Source organism: Myotis brandtii, unplaced genomic scaffold (assembly GCF_000412655.1).
Source record: "Myotis brandtii unplaced genomic scaffold, ASM41265v1 scaffold230, whole genome shotgun sequence".
Lineage (NCBI taxonomy): Eukaryota > Metazoa > Chordata > Mammalia > Chiroptera > Vespertilionidae > Myotis > Myotis brandtii.
The window spans coordinates 4801343-4821395 of record NW_005358650.1 but is presented as its reverse complement, the minus strand read 5'-3'; the positions used below and the strand labels follow the sequence as shown (position 1 = coordinate 4821395).

The window sequence follows — 20053 nt, the reverse complement described above, 5'->3', positions numbered from 1 at the left end:
ATATGTCTTTTGGCCTTTCTTCTGTCTTCTTTTGAAAAGTATCTATTTAGGTCTGTTGCCCATTTTTTGATTGAGTTGTTTATCTTCCTTTTGTTAAGTTGTATGAGTTCCCTATAAATGTTGGAGATTAAAACCTTATTGGTGATAACATTTGCAAATATGTTCTCCCATGCAGTGGGCTTTCTTATTTTTTTGTTGATGGTTTCCTTTGCTGTGCAAAAGCTTTTTATTTTGATATAGTCCCATTTGTTTATTTTCTCCTTAGTTTCCATTGCCCTAGGAGTAGTACCAGTGAAGAAATTGCTTCGGCATATGTCTGAGAGTTTGCTGCTTGTGGATTCCTCTAGTATTTTTATGGTTTCCCATCTTATGTTTAAGTCCTTTATCCATTTTGAGTTTATTTTTGTGTATGGTGTAAGTTGGTGGTCTAGTTTCATTTTTTTGCATGTATCTGTCCAATTTTCCCAACACCATTTATTGAAGAGACTGTCTTGATTCCCTTGTATGCTCTCACCTCCTTTGTCAAATATTAATTGAGCATAATGGCTTGGGTCAATTTCTGGATTTTCTGTTCTGTTCCATTGGTCTGTATGTCTGTTCTTGTGCCAATACCAGGCAGTTTTGAGAACAGTGGCTTTGTAGTATAGCTTGATATCTGGTATTGTGGTTCCTCCACCTTTGTTCTTCATTCTCAGGATTGCTGCAGCTATTTGGGATCTTCTTTTATTTCAGATGAATTTTTGGAGAGTTTGTTCTAGGTCTTTGAAATATGTCATTGGTATTTTAATGGGGATTGCATTAAATCTATAGATTGCTTTGGGTAGTATGGATATTTTAATGATGTTGATTCTACCAACCCATGAACCCAGTATATTCTTCCATTTGTTTATGTCTTCCTCTATCTCTTTTTTTCAGCGTCCTGTAATTTTCTGAGTACAGGCCCTTTGCCTCCTTGGTTAAATTTATTCCTAGGTATCTTAATTTTTTTTGTTGCAATTGTAAATGTGATGTTTTATATGTGGATTGGGCTATTGGTGAAATAAGATTGGCAGTAGTAATAATTAGTAATCATTGTAATTAGTAATTAATGAAGCTAGATGATTGGTAAATGGGATTTATTTTACTGTTTTTGTGTACTTTTGTATATTTTTAAAATTTTTCATAATAAAAAGCTAAACAAATTAAATTTAACTGCTTTGTGTTTCTGATTTACTTAATTTAATAATTACATCATGCTAATTTAAAGTCAAATTAATGAATACGAATTCTTACATAATTATTGTTTTTCTTATGACATATAATAGGAATGTTTATTATACTGTCTACTAAAATGATAAGAGGCATATAATAGAATGTTTGGGAAAATCTACTTTGTAATAATTGAATATAATTTTTAGTCATATTTTTGGCTTATTTCCATGTGAACTATGTAATTATGGCATATGTAGAAAGTAAAAATTCATTGACTATTGCAAATGACTATATTAAATAGGATCACACTTGTTATGTTTGTTTAGCATTTGCTCTTTTCATTAGATTGTAAGTTCCATGAGGGCAGTCTGTCTTAATCATTGTATGTAGCACAGTACTTGGCACATAATATGTGCTCAACAAATACAGGTGTCTTCCCATGGTTTAAAAGAAAATTACTTATGTTTACATAATCTTCTTTTAGATTTTAAAATTTACTAAAGATATAATATTTTTATTACTGAAATGATTCATAAAGGAAATTCATACAAGTGTTTGTCTCCATATTTAACTGTTTTCTTTTATGTAACAAGTGGTCATTTGTTTTGTGTTTTTGTAATACTATTTCAAAAGTGAAGGCTTTTTAGTGCATTAATTGTAAGGTACATAGTATACCCTATGAAAAACATAATATAGAAGAGCAAAGGAATGTGAAAATGAAAAAAATTTTACATTAGCCTTTAAATAGTTGTATAAATAAATGGAGAAATTTTATGGTGTTCCACTTTTAAAACTCCAGTAATGGTGTAGCTACTAGGTAGATTAATAACATTCCTTATACTTGGTATTTTTATCATCACCGTACTTCACATCTTCTTTGTCAGTTGTCTGATGAGGGTGCTTACTGAGTCTGGCCTGTGGCTAGGCCTTACTGTGATACTCCTTGGTGTGTTATGCCACTGTCTCCTTGGAGGCATGGGCCCTGCTGCAGGCATAGCCTCCTGGCCAATCTTTAGCTGTCCTGTGTATACCTGCTGGACTTTGAAGTTCAATATTTCCTTCATCACCCTTCTTTTAGATTCTTTAATGAATAGCTTCATCAGTTAAAGACTTACAGTATGTTGGAACTCAAGAAGATATTTACATTACGATTCATAACAGGAGCAAAATTACAGTTATGAAGTAGCAACGAAAATAATTTTGTGGTTGGGGGTCACCACAACATGAGGAACTGTATTAAAGGGTCACGGCATTAGGAAGGTTGAGAACCACTGTTAGAGCCTTTAATGAATAGCTTCATCAGTTAAAGACTTGCAGTATGTTGGAACTCAAGGGATCTGATAGTTTTTTAAGCTCATTCTCATATTACCAGTAAAGAAGACTCACTCAATATGAGGTCACAACCATTTTTATTTTTAAAGACATTGCTGACTCAGTGGCCTGGGGTAGCTGATGCTGGTGTCACTGCTCTTCTGTTTTCCTGACCCAGTATCCCATTCATGTGGTTAACACCTGCTACATGTCAGAGGGGATACTTAGACAACTAAGCTCTGTTCCAGCTCAGTTTAGAATCCATATGGCTTCTCTATTCTGGTGAATCTCTCTGAAATCAAATACCTGGAAATGTTTTTGCTGTTTGGTTATAAAGCTCAGTTAGAACCTAGTCTATGCAGGTTTCTTCATGCTGGCTTTATTTTGCATTCAGAAGGTGAGGGCACCCCATAGGCCCACTGACCTCTCTGACTGCAAGACATGAAGGAAGTAATGAAAAGTTAGTGTTCCTCCTGGAAAATCCCCTGGGAAGTAGACTCGCTATGCCCTAGGTCCCTGTTGTTTTGCTCTTTTTTCTTGGAGGTGGAAAGAAGGCCTTGAATTGGTCTGAGCATTGGAGTGAGATCAGTTAGAACTCCACAGATTTCCTCACATTAATTTTGCAGTTCACTCCAGAATCAAAGTGTTGCTTTCTTTGAAAATCTTGCCCTTACCTTCATGAAGCCATTTATCTCATTCTTAGCTTCTTTGTGCCAATTGAACCAATAAGATCAAAGTTCGAATTTTCTTGGCATAGCTAAAGATCTTGCGTGCATAGCCCATGGACACAGACAACAGTATGGTGAAGGCCAGAGGAGGGTGGGTGGAGGCTGGGTGGGCAAAGGTGGGGAAAATAGGGGACATTTGTAATAGTGTCAACATATAAAATTTTTAAAAAAAGATTTGTTTTCACTATTGAACCAACAAGTCATTGACATGCATCAAGACAGTACTTCATCTGCCCTGACCTGTGTGGCTCAGTTGGTTGAGCGTTGTCCCATGCACTAAGAGGTTGCCGGTTCGATTCCTGGTCAGGACACATGCCTGGGTGTGCCTCTATCCCCAGTAGGGGATGTGCAGGAGGCAGGCAATTGCTGTTTCTCTCTCTTTCCCTCTCTCTTCTCCTCTCTAAAAAAAAAATCAATAAAAAACGAATAATAATAAAAAAAAAAACCACACACAAGACAGACTTTATCCATGTGTTCATCTTTATTTTCGAAGTTCCTGTTGTTGTCAGACCCTGTGCCAGACACTGGGGATAGAGTGGTGAATGAGATAGATGGGGAGACCATCACATGGTGAACAAGGAGAGAAGATGCTGACATGAAATGAGATGGGAGCGACAGGGAAGAGTCAGGTCATGCAGTGCCTTGTAGATTATAGGAGTTTGGATTTCATTCTTAGGATAATTGGTACCACTGGAGGATTTTTAAGAGCAGACTGACATGATCTGATTTACGCTCTTTGAAAGATCACTGTGGCTTGATGAATGGAGAATAGATTTGTGAGGACAAGAGTATCAGAGAGAGGGTCAGTGTGCAGCTATTGAAGATGTCCGTGAAAAGGAGACATATCTTGGCTGAGAGTCAGGAAGGCCCATTTTTAATTTATCAGTGGCACCCTTAGTGTTAATATGCTGAAGCATACTTTACTTTTGAGGGCAGAATTAATCTTTTATCAGATGTACTATGGATGCTGTTGGTTTTGCTATTTTAGGAAAATGCTCTTGTGTTGTTTTAGAATTAATGCTATCCACATACCTTTATTTTTCAATATCTATCCAGAATACATAAGAGCCACCAATATTAAAGCTGATGCAAAAGAGAGGTAAGTCGTTACTCTTTGAAAAACTAACAGAAGTGTCCAACTTGATTTCAGCTTGACTATGAGGAAAGTGAATCTGAAATTAAGCGTATGATAGAGAATATTTTGATCTTCTTTTATGAGCTACAACTTTGTGGAACAGGGAAGAAAATGTTAAATGTTAGCACAATTATAAGATCATTTTATACATGGAAATTTTTTGGAGGTGGGGGGAGACAAAAAGGAATTTCATCCTGCCGTTTGTTTAAATATATCGGGGCCAGGTACAAATGCCAAAAGCTGTCAGCGTAAATTCTTTATAGCACTGAGGCCTCAAGTTTCACATGCCTAAGAGTCATTCAGGGGCTTGTTAAAAATACAGATTCTTGGGCCTCACCCCTTTGGCTCTGAGTTTTTAATAAATTTCTTGGGATTCTAATAAGTATTGCATTAGTCAGCGTTCTCCAGAGAAACAGAATCAGTATGAGGGGTGTGTGTGTGTATGTGTGTAAAGAAATTAATGTAAGGAATTGGCTTGTGATTATGGAGGCTGAGAAGGCCCCAAATCTGCAGTGGGTAATCTGAGACACATGAAAACTGATAGCATATAGTATAGTTCTAGTCTGAGTCCAAAGGCTTAAGAAACGGGAGAGCTGATGGTGTGAGTTCCAGTACAAGTTTGAGTCTGAAGGTAGGGGATGTATGTCCCAGGTCTGAGAGAGCCAGAGAGAGAGAGAGAAATTCCTTCTTATTCAGCCTTTGTTCCATTAAGTGGGTTGGATGAGAGACCCCCACCCACATTGGGAAGGGCATTCTTGCTTTACTCTGCCTTTTCAAATGTTAATCTCATCCAGAAACACTCTCACAGACACACCCAGAATAATGTTTAACCAAATATCTGGGTACCTCCTGGGATTGTCAAGTTGAAGAATAAAATTAACCATTATACCATCCAAATCGGAAGAATTTGAAGCAGTGAGGAGCAAAACTACATTTCTTGGAAGAAACACTGGAAGGGAGAAAGACACCTTATAAAGTGATCATTGTTGCACATTAGGAACCAATTGTAAAATTTTAATTATAAAAAAATGCCCAGACTCGGCAAATCCATAGACAGAAAGTTGCCAGGTAGTCAGGGGCAGCGGGTGGAATGGGAAGTGACAGCCAATAGGGGCACGGGGTTTCCTTTTTCAGTGATGAACGTGTTTTAAAATTTTATATTGGTGATGGTTGCACAACCTTGTGAAGATACTAAAAACTGCTGAACGGTAACCTTTGAAAAGGTGAATTTTATAGTGTGTGAATTATATGTCAATAAAAGTATGTGTTGAGAGAGAGATGAAGTGGAGGTAGATGGTATCAACATCTTCGAGATGTTTTCTATGACGTGGAAAAAAATGGGATGATAGGAGAGGTGTGGGGTGAAGGGAGGATTTCAAAAGCCCACAAGAAATACTTCAGCATGTGTGCAAACTGATTCAAACGATCTAATGGCGAGGGAAATATGGATGGTGTGAGTTGGGCAGAGGGAATTTGAGGAGCTGACGCCTGCAATGCATTGGAATGCCCCTGAATAACTTGCTTCACGTCTCTTCCCCAGGTGACAGATCAGTCCGTGAAAGCCTTTGCCGAGCACTGTCCCGAGCTTCAGTATGTCGGCTTCATGGGCTGTTCGGTAACTTCTAAAGGAGTCATTCACCTAACTAAGGTAGGTGCCCTGCTACTTCCCCTTAGGGTTTCCAGTTGTCATTGGTAAAGGTACTGAATGAGAAATAGATCATTATAGAAGCATGCTAGTGTTTGATAAAGTTAAAACCAGTGTTAGGCAGCAATGTCAAACCCATCCTTTCTAAAATGGGTCACTTAATTTTTTAAATAAGCAGCTTACTTTTTTGCTTTTTTATTGCTAGTAAGTATGAAATATACGCATGAAATAAACTGATATATGTGACAAGAATTATTTAAATGCTAACAATAATGTATTGCATTTAGAAGGTGTTTTGATTGAAGTTTTAAGTGTTCATACGTCATTAGGTCCTCTAAACATTTGGCTTTTAAGAAGGGAATGTGGTCACTGTGTATTTTTAAGCTGAGTATGTAAGGTGAAAGAGAGGTGAATGTATATAGGAAATTAACCTTATAGCTTTCACATACACCAAATGTATGAAATTTTAGCAGTGATGGAAATGCTGGTTCCTTTGTAATCTTTCACTTACGTGCCATCTCTTCTGCTTCCCAGAGCTCTAAAATAATTAGCAGTTAATTCTTACATGTAATGAGAAAAACTTGCTCCTATAAAATTTACCTCTGAATTGTCTGTAATTGTCACTGCATATATTTTAACTGTTTTATATAGTACTTAGGAGAATGGACGAGTCTTACCCTTTCCACTTAAAATCTGAGATTCAATTCACTACTGTTAGAAAACAGCTGTGTTAGCAGCACAAGGCTGAAATAAAACAGGTAAGAGCCCATATTTGCTTGGGCTTGGTCTCTTCAGGTCTGTTTAAGCTTACAGTTTAGCAGTAACTAATGTTTTCTTTTTTCCTCTCTAGGAAAAGAGCAACTTTTTAAAAGTTACCTAGGACTGTAGCAATAAGGCACAGTGGATAGGAGCCTGGGCTCTGTTGTCAGCTTGGGCTTGAAGCTCGGCTCTGCCACTTATTAGCGAAACAAAAACAATAATTTTTCAGGGTGTTAATTGAAGTAATATATGCAAGGTGCTTGCCTCAGTATCGAGATTGCAATAAGTGCTAAGTAAATGTTAGTTACTAATACGTATTAGCATAGGTGCTATGATACCTAAATTGCTGGAAAATCAGAGTAAACTTTGAGAAAAAAATCCAATCACTGTTCTAGTCTAGTATAGCTAAAGCAGAGGCTGTGATTGTTCTGTGTCTTTAGTGACTGAGCAGCTTTAATTGTATTTTGAGGATCAGAACCTGAAGCCAATGGAGAGAGAGGGTAGGCACCTTATTCTCAATTATTGCTCTATGAGATCATCTTAGTATAACCATGTGTAACTATAATTTTTATTCATTTCCTGTAACCATGCCTGAACATCTTGGTGGATGAGTGTTTTTCTAGTCACATCTTTGCTGTTTATAGTGTAGAGTAGAAATGCCTTCGGATGAGCAGATCGTGCACAAGTGTTACAATGACCGTATGTGGGAATTTACCATCACTAGAAATTGTACTCATTAAAGGCAAAACAAGACTTATTGGATCATTAAGTGCTTCTCTGAGCATTTTGAGATTAGCCAAAAATTATGGTACACTGGTACATAAAAGATCAGAATTACTCTCTGTGACAAAATAGCAGCTACAGCAAATGTGTGCCCTGGAAGGCTCCATTTGCTGAGAAGGTTCTTAAGATTATAAGCCATACAGGCTGTGGAAGCTCAGAGGGAAGGTGGAGGTCGGTGGGTGGGTGGGATGAGGTTAAGCAAAGAATTTATACACATATATGCATAACCCACACAGACAATAGGGTGGTGAAGGCCTGGGGTAAGGGGAGTGAGTGGGCCAGAAGGGGTCAATGAGGCAAAAGGGTACATATGTAATACCTTCAACAATAAAGATAAATTTAAAAAAATTAAAATATTATAGAGCATGATTGGTGGTTTGTCCTGTCCGCGTCAGAATCTACTGGATTTATACCAAAGCTGGTCCACAGAGTTTTGAAGGTCATCTCTGCTGCTCAGTAAAGTCTGTGATGAAAAGAATGGTTTGTGGTGAAATACGTAGTGTCCTGGGTTCCGGCAAAGGAAAGATAGCATTTGAAACATGCATAGCTTTTGCAAAGTTATTTTACTTAAAACCAAGGGTAGAACTTAGGTTTAAATAAAATAAAAACTTTTTTATTAAAATATTTGCATTCTGACAAAGTGTTTACATACTAAGACATTACACAAAATGTAATTTGCATTCACAAAATTTTGTAAATATATAAATGCTCCTAGATAGTTTTGTTACTATTAGTATCATCATGCTATATAGTTTCTAAATAATTTATTGTAATCATGGTATGTAATTTTTACACAAATAATTAGGGGGATGTCAGACCCCTGGTGTTGAGAGCTATCAATCTAAATATGTTTAATTTTCTATGATTTAGAAAATATCTGGCTCTCAGTTTGCTAATAGAGATATCCTATTACAGTGATCCCTTGGACTTAATTTCACTTAGATGTTCTCAGGCTTGGCTGGATGCTAATCTACTTGGCAATATTTATTGATGACACATCCTTAGTCTTCAGATAGATTCTGCTAGTATCAAACAATACTGGAGTGGGAGGCCTTCCTTCTAAGCTGCTATGACTATGTCAATGAGAGTCCAGAAACAGTTAAGACTGAGTGAACGCAGGTTGAGAGATAAAGTCAGGTTTAGTAGACTGTGGTTGGAAACGTGGGGATACATATTTGGGAAGAAGTGATGAGAACTTTTGAGGTCTTTATTTAACAGTTGAGGATGTTAGTGAGTTGTCGTATGTGGCAGAATTTAGTTTCCTCCATCACAGGTATGTTCTTTTTTATTGTAATGTACCTATTTATAAACATAAAATATTTCCATCTTGCTCTTTCTCCTACTTTTTAAAAACAAGTTTAGCCAAATGCAAATAAATAGTTAACCCCTAGTGCCTAAATATTATTTGCCACTCTAGGGATTAGTAGAAACATGTCAAAAGGATCCAAAAGCCAACATGTAGTAGCTCTCACTGGCCTGAGTTGCGATACTTTGAGCCTCAAAAAGGAAAATGATTGCAATAGATTAAAACAAACAAGATGTATAAAAGTCATGAGTCCATAGTGATATATAAAGAACAAAACAAAAATGGATTTCTTCTTTCAGCTAACATGGAGTAATAAGGACCAGATTTACTCTCTTCCCTGAAACAACCCTGCCCCCTCCCCGCATCCCCACAAAAAAAAAAAAAAAAAGAAAAAGAAAAAAACAACAACACACTACTGGGGCTGACCAGCAGCGCCTGAACAACGAACGGATGAACAGATTACTCAGACACAGTTTGACTGTGCAAGAGAGGGCTAAGGGGCCCCTGGCTCTAGTGGCCAGAGCCCCCTCTATTGTCTGCCTTGTTAGGCCTTTATTGGAATTTTTATCTTTAGATACAATCAGTAGGGTGAGTAATCTTGGGAAGACATGTTTACATTGTACTCCAGGGTAGGGCATCCAGGGATTAGGCACAAGGATTCCAGTAAACACCCAGGGGTCTGCACGTACACAGACTTGCTTGGAAAGGTCAAGGAATAATTAGAGGCGCTGCCTTTGACACTCCCCTAAGTCAGAATTCCGATAAATAGGGCAGGTGGCCTTCTACACATTTCGCTTTTACCAGAATGGCCTCCTTACAACTTTCCAACCAAGTCTTTTGTGCTCCGCAACATACCAGACAAAATATATGGAACAATGTTCTTCAAGATACTGGATATCAAGGACAATGATCCCTGAGATATGAGAAACAAACAAGAAGAGCCCTATGATTGCCTCTAATGTATTGAAAGGGGTGCCAACTCATAGCACCGGAGGCACAATCAGGGCGGAACTCAGTTCACTGTCAGAGTTGAGACAGAAAAGAAAGTCTAGGGAGACCAAGGCAGCCAGAATTTAGAGGACAGAGTACCGGGGTGCAAGAACCACATAGAGGGCCGCAGAGATCTGTGGGTCCCGTGTGTGTCCAACTCTAAATAACCCATGAGGAAAAAAGAAATCAAAAGAGAAATTAGGAAGTGTTTTGAAATGAAGGATAATGAAAATTCACTGCATTGGATTTAGTGCGATGCTGTTAAAGTGCTCTTTCAGAAACATTACAGTAGTCCTCCCCACACCCATCTGTGGATTTAGTTACTTGCGGTCAACTATAGTCTGAAAATATTGGATGAAAAATTCCAGAAATAAACAACTCATATGTCTTCAATTTAAATGTGTTGTTCTGAGTAGTGTGATAAAGTCTCTTGCCATTCTGATCCATCTCTCCTGGGATGTATATACAATACAAGAGGATATTTCAAGAGAGAGAGAGAGAGACTACATTCATACAACTTTCGTTACAGTATATTACAATAATTATTCGATTATGTTGTAAATCTCTTGTCTAACTTAAAAATTAAACTTTATCATAGGCATTTATGTATAGGCAAACAAAAACATATATGGAGTTTGGTACTATCCACAGTTTCAGGCCTTCTCTGGGGTCTTGAAATGTATCCTGTGCAGAGAAGGGGAGGACTACTGTAATAGCACTGAATGCCTGTATAAGAAAAAAAATGAAAGGTCTCAAATCAATGACATTAGCTCCTACCTTTTGACACTTGAGACAAAAAAAGAGCAAATTAAATTCAAAGTAAACAGGAAAGGAAATAATAAAGTTCAAAGTGGAAATAAATTACATGGAAAATAAAAATTACAGAGAAAGTTAATAATACCAAAAGCTGTTTTTTAATAAAATAAAGTTGATAAATTTCTATTCAGACTGATTAAGGAAGAGAGAGATATAGAGAACACAAATTGCCAGTGTCACGACTCAGAGGAGTGATATAACTGACAGATTCTACAGATATTCAAAGTATAACAAGGGAATAGTATGGACATCTTTATGCCTGTAAATTCAGCAAATTCTTTGAAATGGAAAATTTATTTGAAAGGTACAAACTACCAAAGCTCACTCAAGAGAAAATAGATTATCTTAATACCCCTATATCTCTGAAAGAAATTGCATTTGTAGTTAATTCTCTCCAGTAATACTCAAGGCTCAGATTGCTCACTGGTGAATTCTACCAAATATTTGTTAATATATTAAAAACTTTATCAACAAGAGATAAATACTTGAGGATTTACTAGTGAAATTATACAATGTTAGGGATTTGGTTTAAAATATTAAAAAGTGGATAAAAAGAAGGAAAAGAGAAAATGGATAGGCCAGTGAAAGAGGTAAAAAATGACAAAATACAGATAATTGAGCTGGGCTATAGGGCATGGGGATTTATGACACTCTTCTCATTATATTTTTTATATTTAAAAATTTTCATAACAAGAAAAAAGCCTGCAAGGTGTCAGGAAGTTTAAAATGTTATTAATGTAACATTATAAAATCACTAGAGGCCCGTTTGCAGGAAGATTCCTGCAAGAATAGGGCTTCACTCCCTTCTCTGTCGCTCCTACCCCGCCCTTCTCTGCCGCTCCTACCCCGCCCATCTCTGCTACCTCGGCTCCATTGCTTGACTTCCTTCTATCTTTGCTCCCAGCCAGTATATGCAAATTAGCCGCCATCTTTGTTGGCGGTTAATTTGCATATCACTCTGATTAGCCAATGGTGGGCATAGTGAAGGTATGGTCAATTTGCATCTTTGTCTATTATTAGATAGGATACTATTCAATATCATAATTTAAAAAATTTATATTTATTGTTGAAAGTAATAGATATCCCCTTTTTCCCCCCAGTGACCCCCTTTCCCACCAAGCTTCACTATCCTACTGTCTGTGTCCATGGGTTATGCATATCTATATAATAAAGAGCCAGAGTCATAATGACCAATTACTACCGAAGGCTTGATCAGACTGGAAGTTGGTGCTGGGTTGCCGTGGTGACCCAGCACTGACTGAGGCCACTATGGGTGCCCTGACCCAGCACTGACTGCCTAGGGGGCTGTGGATCAGGCCTGGAGAGAGGCCTGCAGAGAGAGAGGCAGGGTCTGATCCATAGCCTCTGTGGCAGCCGTTGATCAGAACTTGCCTCTCTTTCTCTCCCAGCCTGGCCAACAGCCTCACCTCCATTTCTCACTGGGCCTCCACTGGGGCTGCTGATCAGCCCCACCTTTCTGATCAGGCCCCGTTGATAGTCCCAGTGATGCTGACTGGCATAGAAACTGACCAATCAGAACCAAATCTGGGTGATTGTAAGGAGCCGATGGCTGCCTATGAGGCGAAGCTTTTGACGCTGACTGGCATAGAAACTGACCAATCAGAACTAAATTGGCTGGCAGAGGAGGGCAGTTGGGGGCGAGATCAGGCCTGCAGAGGAGGGCAGTTGGGAAGGAGTTCAGACCAGCAGGGGAGGGCAGTTAGGGGCAATCAGCTGGCAAGGAGGGGCAGTTAGGGGCGAGATCAGACCAGCAGGGGAGGGCAGTTAGGGGCAATCAGGCAGGCAGAGGCAGTTAGGGGTGATCAGGCCAGCAGGGGAGAGCAGTTAGGGGCAGTATCAGGCTGGCAGAGGAGAGCAGTTGGGAGCTCGATCAGGCCAGCAGGGGAGGGAAGTTAGGGGCGATCAGGCAAGCAGAGGCAGTTAGAGGCAATCAGGCAGGCAGGCAGGTGAGTGGTTAGGAGCCAGTGGTCCCAGATTGTAAGAGGGGTGTCTGACCGCTGGTTTAGGCCCAATCAGGATGTTCCCAGGGGTCGGGCATCCCCCAAGAGGTCCCTGATTAGAGTGGATGCAGGCTGGGCTGAGGGAACCCCCTCCTCTGTGCACGAATTTTGTGCACCGGGCCTCTAGTATGTCTATAAGTTCTTTGGGTAATCTGTTCCCACCCTCGCTTCCCCCATTCCCTCTGTGATTCATCAGTCTATTCCATGCTTCTATGTCTCTGGGTCGATTTTGTTCATCACTTTATTTTGTTCATTAGATCCCACATTTAAGTGAGATCATGTGATACTTGTCTTTTTCTGACTGGCTTATTTTGCTTAGCATAATTCTCTTCAGATCCCTCCATGCTATCTCAAAGGGTAAGAGTTCCTTCTTTTTTACAGCTGGATAGTATTCCATGGTATAAATGTACCACAGCTTTTTTATCTACTCATCTATTAATGGGTGCTTGGGTTATTTCCAGATCTTAGCTATTGTAAAAAGTGCTAATATGAATGTAAGAGTGCATATATTTTTTCTGATTGATGTTTCAGGCTTCTTAGGATATATTCCTAGAAGTGGGATCACTGGGTCAAATAGCAGTTTCATTTTTAATTTTTGAGAAAACTCCACACTGCTTTCTATAGTGGCTACACCAGTCTGCATTCCCACCAGCAATGTACTAGGGTTCCCTTTTCTCCACATAATAGCATTGGAGATGCTCAGCATAATACTTAACAATATATTATCCTAATATAATTTAAAAATCAGTTGAACAAATAGGCTTATGGAATCTGCAATGTTAAACGGCAAATTATTTTTACATGTAATTGGAGTGCAAACCTCAGAAATGCTGTGGGTTCGTGAATTTAATGCCACATATCCCTTATGAATTGATTTAGATCAGTTCAAATGCTTATAATCAGTCAGGTAGATCTTATTTTAAACTAGAGGACCGATGTACGAAAACCGTGCAGGAGTAGGCCTTCCTTCCCCTGGCTGCTGGCACTGGCTTCCCTCTGGCACCCGGGACCTGGGCTTCACTCGCAGCCCCGGCTTCGACCTAAAGGACGTCTGGTCTAATTAGTACATTACGCTTTTATTATTATGGATGACTATTAAGGAAGATGGCAAAGAAGTTTTGACAAAAAAGTTTATTTTTAGTATATGCTATATAAAAATTTTATATTTTTCATAATTTAGGGATAGATATATTTTTTAGATTGTTAATATATTTTAAAGTTGTGACTGTTTATTAAGTAGTAATATTAATTCTGTACTACATTAAACCTTGTTGCTTCAGTTACTCAGTTTTTAAAAAGGAATGGAGTTCTCCTTGGGATATGGCAGGTATGGGCTTGATTGAAGATTTTTATGTTTGCTAGCTTTTATTTCTAAACAGTTTTTTGCGGGGGAAGGTGACAGCTAAATAAAATGCTCAAGCTTCTGGTATTTTTTTAGACCATAATCAAATTTAAATAACTTTTTAAAAAACTTCACATTTTAAAAGTACTTACATTTGAAAATATGAAATGTTTTCTAAAGGAAAACAAAAATTATTATTATTTTTTAGTCAATTTAACATAAGTAACTGAAAGTATGTTCATTCATACAGCTAACTCAATTTTCATCTTCATTTTCTTTCTTATTCAGAGACTAGAAATAAAATAGGGACTTTTTTGCTTTTTAAATTTCCAAACAATTGATCTGTTTAAACTGTCTGTTCTAAAGGAAGAAGATACTACTTATTTTGCTACTTTAGGGGTGATATTGCTGTTTAGTCAGAGATTATAATTTATTTGTTTCTGATTAATTATAGTACTTTAGTGATCTTTTGTATGTGAAAAATACATATTCTTAAATTCATTAAGCTCTGAAATATTCTGTAGTGTGAATACTATGGAGGAATCTGTGTTGCATGACCGTGTTTTTGGTCCTTTTGGTTCTTCTTTAGGAGTTAAGCCAAAACCCAAGTGTTGAGAATATCTGTGTCTGGTCCATTAATTTTTTTCTTAAAAGTTTGGAACAGCAAACCACTTACTGCTGTCATCAGAGCTAATGTGTAACCACTGATTGTAGGACCTTGAGCAAATCACCTAATCTCTTTGCCTCAGTTTCCTTGCCTTTGAAGTGAAGACAATAATAGCACCGGCCTTTCTCTAGGCTTGTAGAGGCAGAGTGCTTCACACATAGCTAAAGAAGCAGATGAAAATAAGATTAATTAATTTACTGAGAAAAATGTTCATCGCAGTGTATGAAAGTTCTTATGTCTGTAGTACTAACCCACTTAATATTCTTTCATTAAAATAAAAATGAAAAATAATTTTCATGAAAATAAATCTTCCTTAAAAACTTCATGAACCCTGTTTCTACCTAAAGGTCAATGCTGGATGTTAAGATTAATAACTGTTTGTCTGCTCTTTCATTTTTTTTTTCTTTTCCCTGCTGACCTTTTAAAGGTTATTTAATGATTTGTTTAAGTTAACATACTGAACAACTAAAATCGTATTTTTTGATAAAAGTATTTTAGAAATTCCTACATAGCAATATACAGAATCAGGGTAATACACTGTTGTTCCTTAATATTATTACACAAATTAGTGACTCTGTTTTTTATTTTTCTAAATCAATCCAGGCAATGTCTACATAAGCTGTATCAATTTACAAATTTATTTTTTCATTGTAAGTCAGTGATACCTGTTCATTGAGGCTATTTTTCTTATATTTTATAATTCTATTACTCATACTCTAGTCATAATGTATACTAGTATGTGTTTGTGCTACATTTTCATTTCAGCAGCTGCTATAGCAGAGTGTGTTAATGTGATACTGGTAGAATAAATGAATTCATCTTTCAAAATCACTCAGTTTGTGGAAGTTCTAACAAGTAAAATGAAAAAATGAGTTTCTTTGTCACATCTTTTTTTGATAAAATGGTTGCTTTAGGCTTCAATTAAATATATAAATATGAAATGAGGAAAGTTGGCAATCTTTTTTGAAAGGGCCTTTCTTGGATCTTGGCTTTATATTTTAAATATTATTTTACTCTGCTTATATTATCCTCAGTTCACTCTTTGAATTTTTATTATACACTTGTTTCTAAATTGTGGGTTTTGTTTCAAATATTCTTGTAAAAATGGATTTCAACTATATTTATCTGGTCTCTTAACACATGAGGTCAGTCTTTATCCAAGAAAGACGTTAGGAGTTGTTGCTTTCATGTTCTTTTAAATTTTCAATTCATTCACACTGTTTTTTTGACAGAAGTTTTATTTAAGGATCAGTGTGAATCTACCTTACTCAGTCTCGTGATTTATGTGTAAAAAGTGATACTGGACACAGATGGGATCTCATCTCTAAATCAATAGAACAGACTATATGAATTAGGGAAACCACGTTTGAGGCTCAGTGAGAATAGTCATAATGTAACTTAATGAAGAAATTGACTACCGAGGAAAAAAAAGTAAGCTGATCTCATTTATTAATTTAAAATAAACAGTTACTGAAAATTACAGAGTTAATAGAATCTAATTAATTTAAAACATAGTCAATTGATAACAAAACATTGACACATATTGACTTATTAGTTTTAAATATTTATAACAGTGTTTTATTTTTAGTTAATTCAACTGTCTTATTTAAGCACTATTTTCACTTGACCTGGGCAGATGAGCCATAGGAAGTGCCTGCATGTGTACATATTATATATCGAGTCTCACACACATTTAAACATAATACATGCTCATCCTGTGTCAATCGGTCATCAATAGAGAATCCAAATAATCTGATTTTTCTTTACCATTTTGTTTAACATTGCATGATGTTTATAATGATGATGTACCTGGGCTCTTGGATACTGTAAGGAAGATTATATGTCTTTATTATAGTTATATTCTTTGAAAACATAGAATTCTTTTCCATAGTAACTCTGTAGTAGTCAGAGGTTAAGTTCTTGATACGACAGTAGGAGTGTGTGTTCTGAAATTTTAGCTTGGAACCTCAATATTTAACCAGAATTTAGGCCTACATATTGTTACTCATTTTCCATATTACTTTTTGGAATAAAGTTTGGTTCTGATCTCCCTCTTCTGCAGACACACTGGCCCAGTAATAGAATCCAACAGAGTCCCTTGACTAAAGGCAACGGAGTTCCTCACATGTTTGCTTTCCAGCCCAGAGGTATCACAGGCATTTACACAAACGTAGTTTATCACAGTGTATTTACAAAACCTTCAGAAACTTAGCTGCTTCCGCCACTGTAGACTTCCTTTCTATTGATTGTATCCCAGTGGGCTGATTGGCCAACACATTTTGTTTCCCCCAAGAAAAAGCTCCCCTCTGGAGCTTTCTCTGTTATATTCACTAGAGAAAATGCTTGGTTATTATGTTTGATCAGAGGTATTTTTCAGTTGCCTACCAATCTTGGATCTTTAAAAATGAAACAATATGCCTGTGCTGGGGAAAGCAGCTCACGTTTTCACTTTTACAGCTCTCATCTGGCTCAGAGAAGAGAACACGTTGGCTAGCACCCGGGGTTTCTCAGGCACGTTGCACGGGTACTCTGGCAATTATCCCTGCTCCGGGTTGTTGCAAAGAATTCCTATTAGACTGACTACTTCTTTCCGTTGCTGGAGACTGGCTCCTCTCCCCCTTCTTCCCTGTGGCTTTGTGCTGGTCCTCGGTCTGTTTGCCCTCAGATCCTTCCTTTCCTCTAAGCCTGCTCTTCTATATCATAGGCGGCTTCACTCTGCAGGCGGCATCTTGTGGGAAGCAGGAACCCAAAGAGAGGGACAGCTCTCTACTCTTCCCTTTGTCCCTCCAGCCTTGAGGTGCCTCTGGCTTCCTGCCATTGCTAAGGCTCTGGCTCACACTGGCCTCTCCAGTTCATCTCCTCAACTTTTCCTTCATCAGAATAACCAGTTTTCTTAATGAAATTCTCTTCATGTAACTTAGTAAATAGTGGTTCTGTTTTCCTGCTTAGACCCAATACATCGTCCTCTCTGTATCACTTTGTGTTTCTTACAGTTGAGAAAATAGAATTGGTGTTTATTTCCTCTCAGAGAATCTTGTGACAATGGAGATCAAAGCACAAATCATAGAATTGCACATAATATAAGATTTAAAATAGACTTGACCCTTCTTTAGACTATCACTAGTCATACATCTTTCCTAGATGTAGACAAACCATAACCAAAGAGATAGGGGCAGCTAGCTACATGACAACTAAGACTAATGGAAGTACAAGGCCATGTGAGTGCCAAGAATAGGATAGAGGGCTAGCTGCCTAATTATAGAAAAGGTAGTTTTATACGTGCTTCTAGCAAGAATAAAATGTAGATGTTTTTGAGCTATAATGTATAATGCCAGTGCACAGAGGCAAATGTAAAGAAAAATATTTGACTAAATAAGAAGTTATTTGTTGCGAACTAGTAATTTGAGTTATTGGTTATAAGTTACCAATTAATTTAAATATACCTTAATGGTTTTGACTGACAAAAAGTAACATACTATCATGTCAGTACTTTGGAATTTTTAATTAAAAAAATCTTTTAATTTTAATAAATGCTGTTTATTGATGTAAGAAGATCTGTGACTCAAAGTAAATAATATTAAAGTAATTCATAAATCAATATTTAAACTTTTACCTTAGATGTATACCAGATTTTTCTCATTGGTTGAAGCTTTTCAACATATAGATGGAAAAAATTGGTTGAGAGAACAGCATTACAGATGAACAGTTTGTTTTTTTGTATTAGGAAGTAGTGTGTTAATATATAAATAAAAGTTATAAAAATTTTCCAGTTTATTTTGAAAAAAATTGTATTATCTACGTTAATTTCATGTTTTACATTTTTTATATCAAGAAAAACTTTATAAAGATATTTTCTGTTTTACCACTTCTTATTGGTAACTGACACACTGCCTATAATATAGTCATCAAATTAGACTTTTAGATCATTCATTTCCAGCTCATAACATTGAGTGTTATTAGGGAGTCAGGAACTAAAATTTACCAATTCCAGCTAGAAGGGGTCAATTGGGGGGAAAAAGGGGACATATGTAATACTTTCAACAATAAAGATTTTAAAAAAATTACCAGTTCCAAATTTAAATATATTGTAAACCAAATGCTGTTGCTTCTTGGAATTGTTATTGTAGAACAAAAGTAAAACTCAGTGTAACAAATGGGAACTGATTCAGTGTTAGGAGAGTTCCTCATGTGGATTTTGGGCACAAATCCTTACGTTCACTTTAAAAAGTTTGAGTCTTCTTAGGCTTTTTTCATCTGTAAAGCGTCAATTCTTTCATTATCATAGGCAGCACTTGGATAGTGCCACAAGTAATTAAATCAAATACAATGCCAGAAATGAACATTGTGGAAGAAAGAGTATTTTTTCCAAACCTGCATCCACATTTTTTTTAGGAATGATCTGATTGGTTCGTTTTTAGATCCTTAATATCAGACTTGTCTTCCAACTAGAAAAGGGGTATTTGGGGCTTTATTTGGGGACTTCGGGGTGGGGGGTGTTTAACACAGGAAAGACTTACACATAGGCTTTGGAATGTTTCTTCTCTGACACATGGTTTAGAGACTGAGAGGAGAGAAAGCTGCTGATGGGTGGGGTTAGCTGTGTTTTTCCAGGGTGACATAGGGTGCTCCAGATCTATGGGGTAACCCTCACCTCGGAGAGAAGCCGCAGGTACCTGTGCACAGGGCCCCCCACTGCCCCTCTTTGTGTTGGGAAGTGTTTTTGGAGTATGGAAGGCCCAAGTGGCTCAGCTTGGTGGTTTTCATCTGGCTGCCAGGGCTTTTTGGCTCGCTCTCTCTGAAACAACCTGGTCACAGAAGAGGAACACTCATTTCTGAAATTCAGGCTTAGGCACTTTTTCCTCAGAGCTTTGGTTTTAGGCCGAGGCCCAGAAATGAGAGTGTAAGGCTAAGAGATTTTCTATGTCGAGGTGAGTCCTAGTTGCATATTCTAAACCAGGGAGAAAGAAAGAAAAAAAGACATTTTAATTTAGAGATTAAAGGTACAACATTTATGGAAAAGGTACAACAGTTCCATAACATTTTTGGAATGACAGAAAATAAAAATACATGCCAGAATATTTTTTCAATTAAAAATCATCATTGTCATGCCTCTGTTTTTCAGCTTTACACATTTCGAAATAAAGAATGGAATACTTTTTTTTGTGTGTGCTTTAATAGTGTAAGATCAAGAGGTCAGTGTGCAGGTTACTTGGCTTGGATATGATAAGTTTTTCATGTTGGGGCTACTGGCATTTCAGTTATTTTACTGTTATTAAAAATAAAGTTGCAGCCTTACCTGGTTTGGCTCAGTGGCTAGAGCATCAGCCTGAGGACTGAAGGGTCTCAGGTATTTCAGTCA

The 20053-nt window shown here is 37.3% G+C and overlaps 1 protein-coding gene across 1 annotated transcript in view; it reads left to right on the top strand.

Annotated features, from left to right (window-relative positions):
- FBXL17 (F-box and leucine-rich repeat protein 17) overlaps positions 1 to 20053 on the top strand; it is a 449858-nt gene that overhangs the window by 123914 nt on the left and 305891 nt on the right. The window contains exon 5 of the mRNA XM_005866472.2: positions 5906 to 6013. Within this exon, the coding sequence (XP_005866534.2) occupies positions 5906 to 6013 (108 nt within the window). The remainder of the gene's footprint in view (positions 1 to 5905; positions 6014 to 20053) is intronic.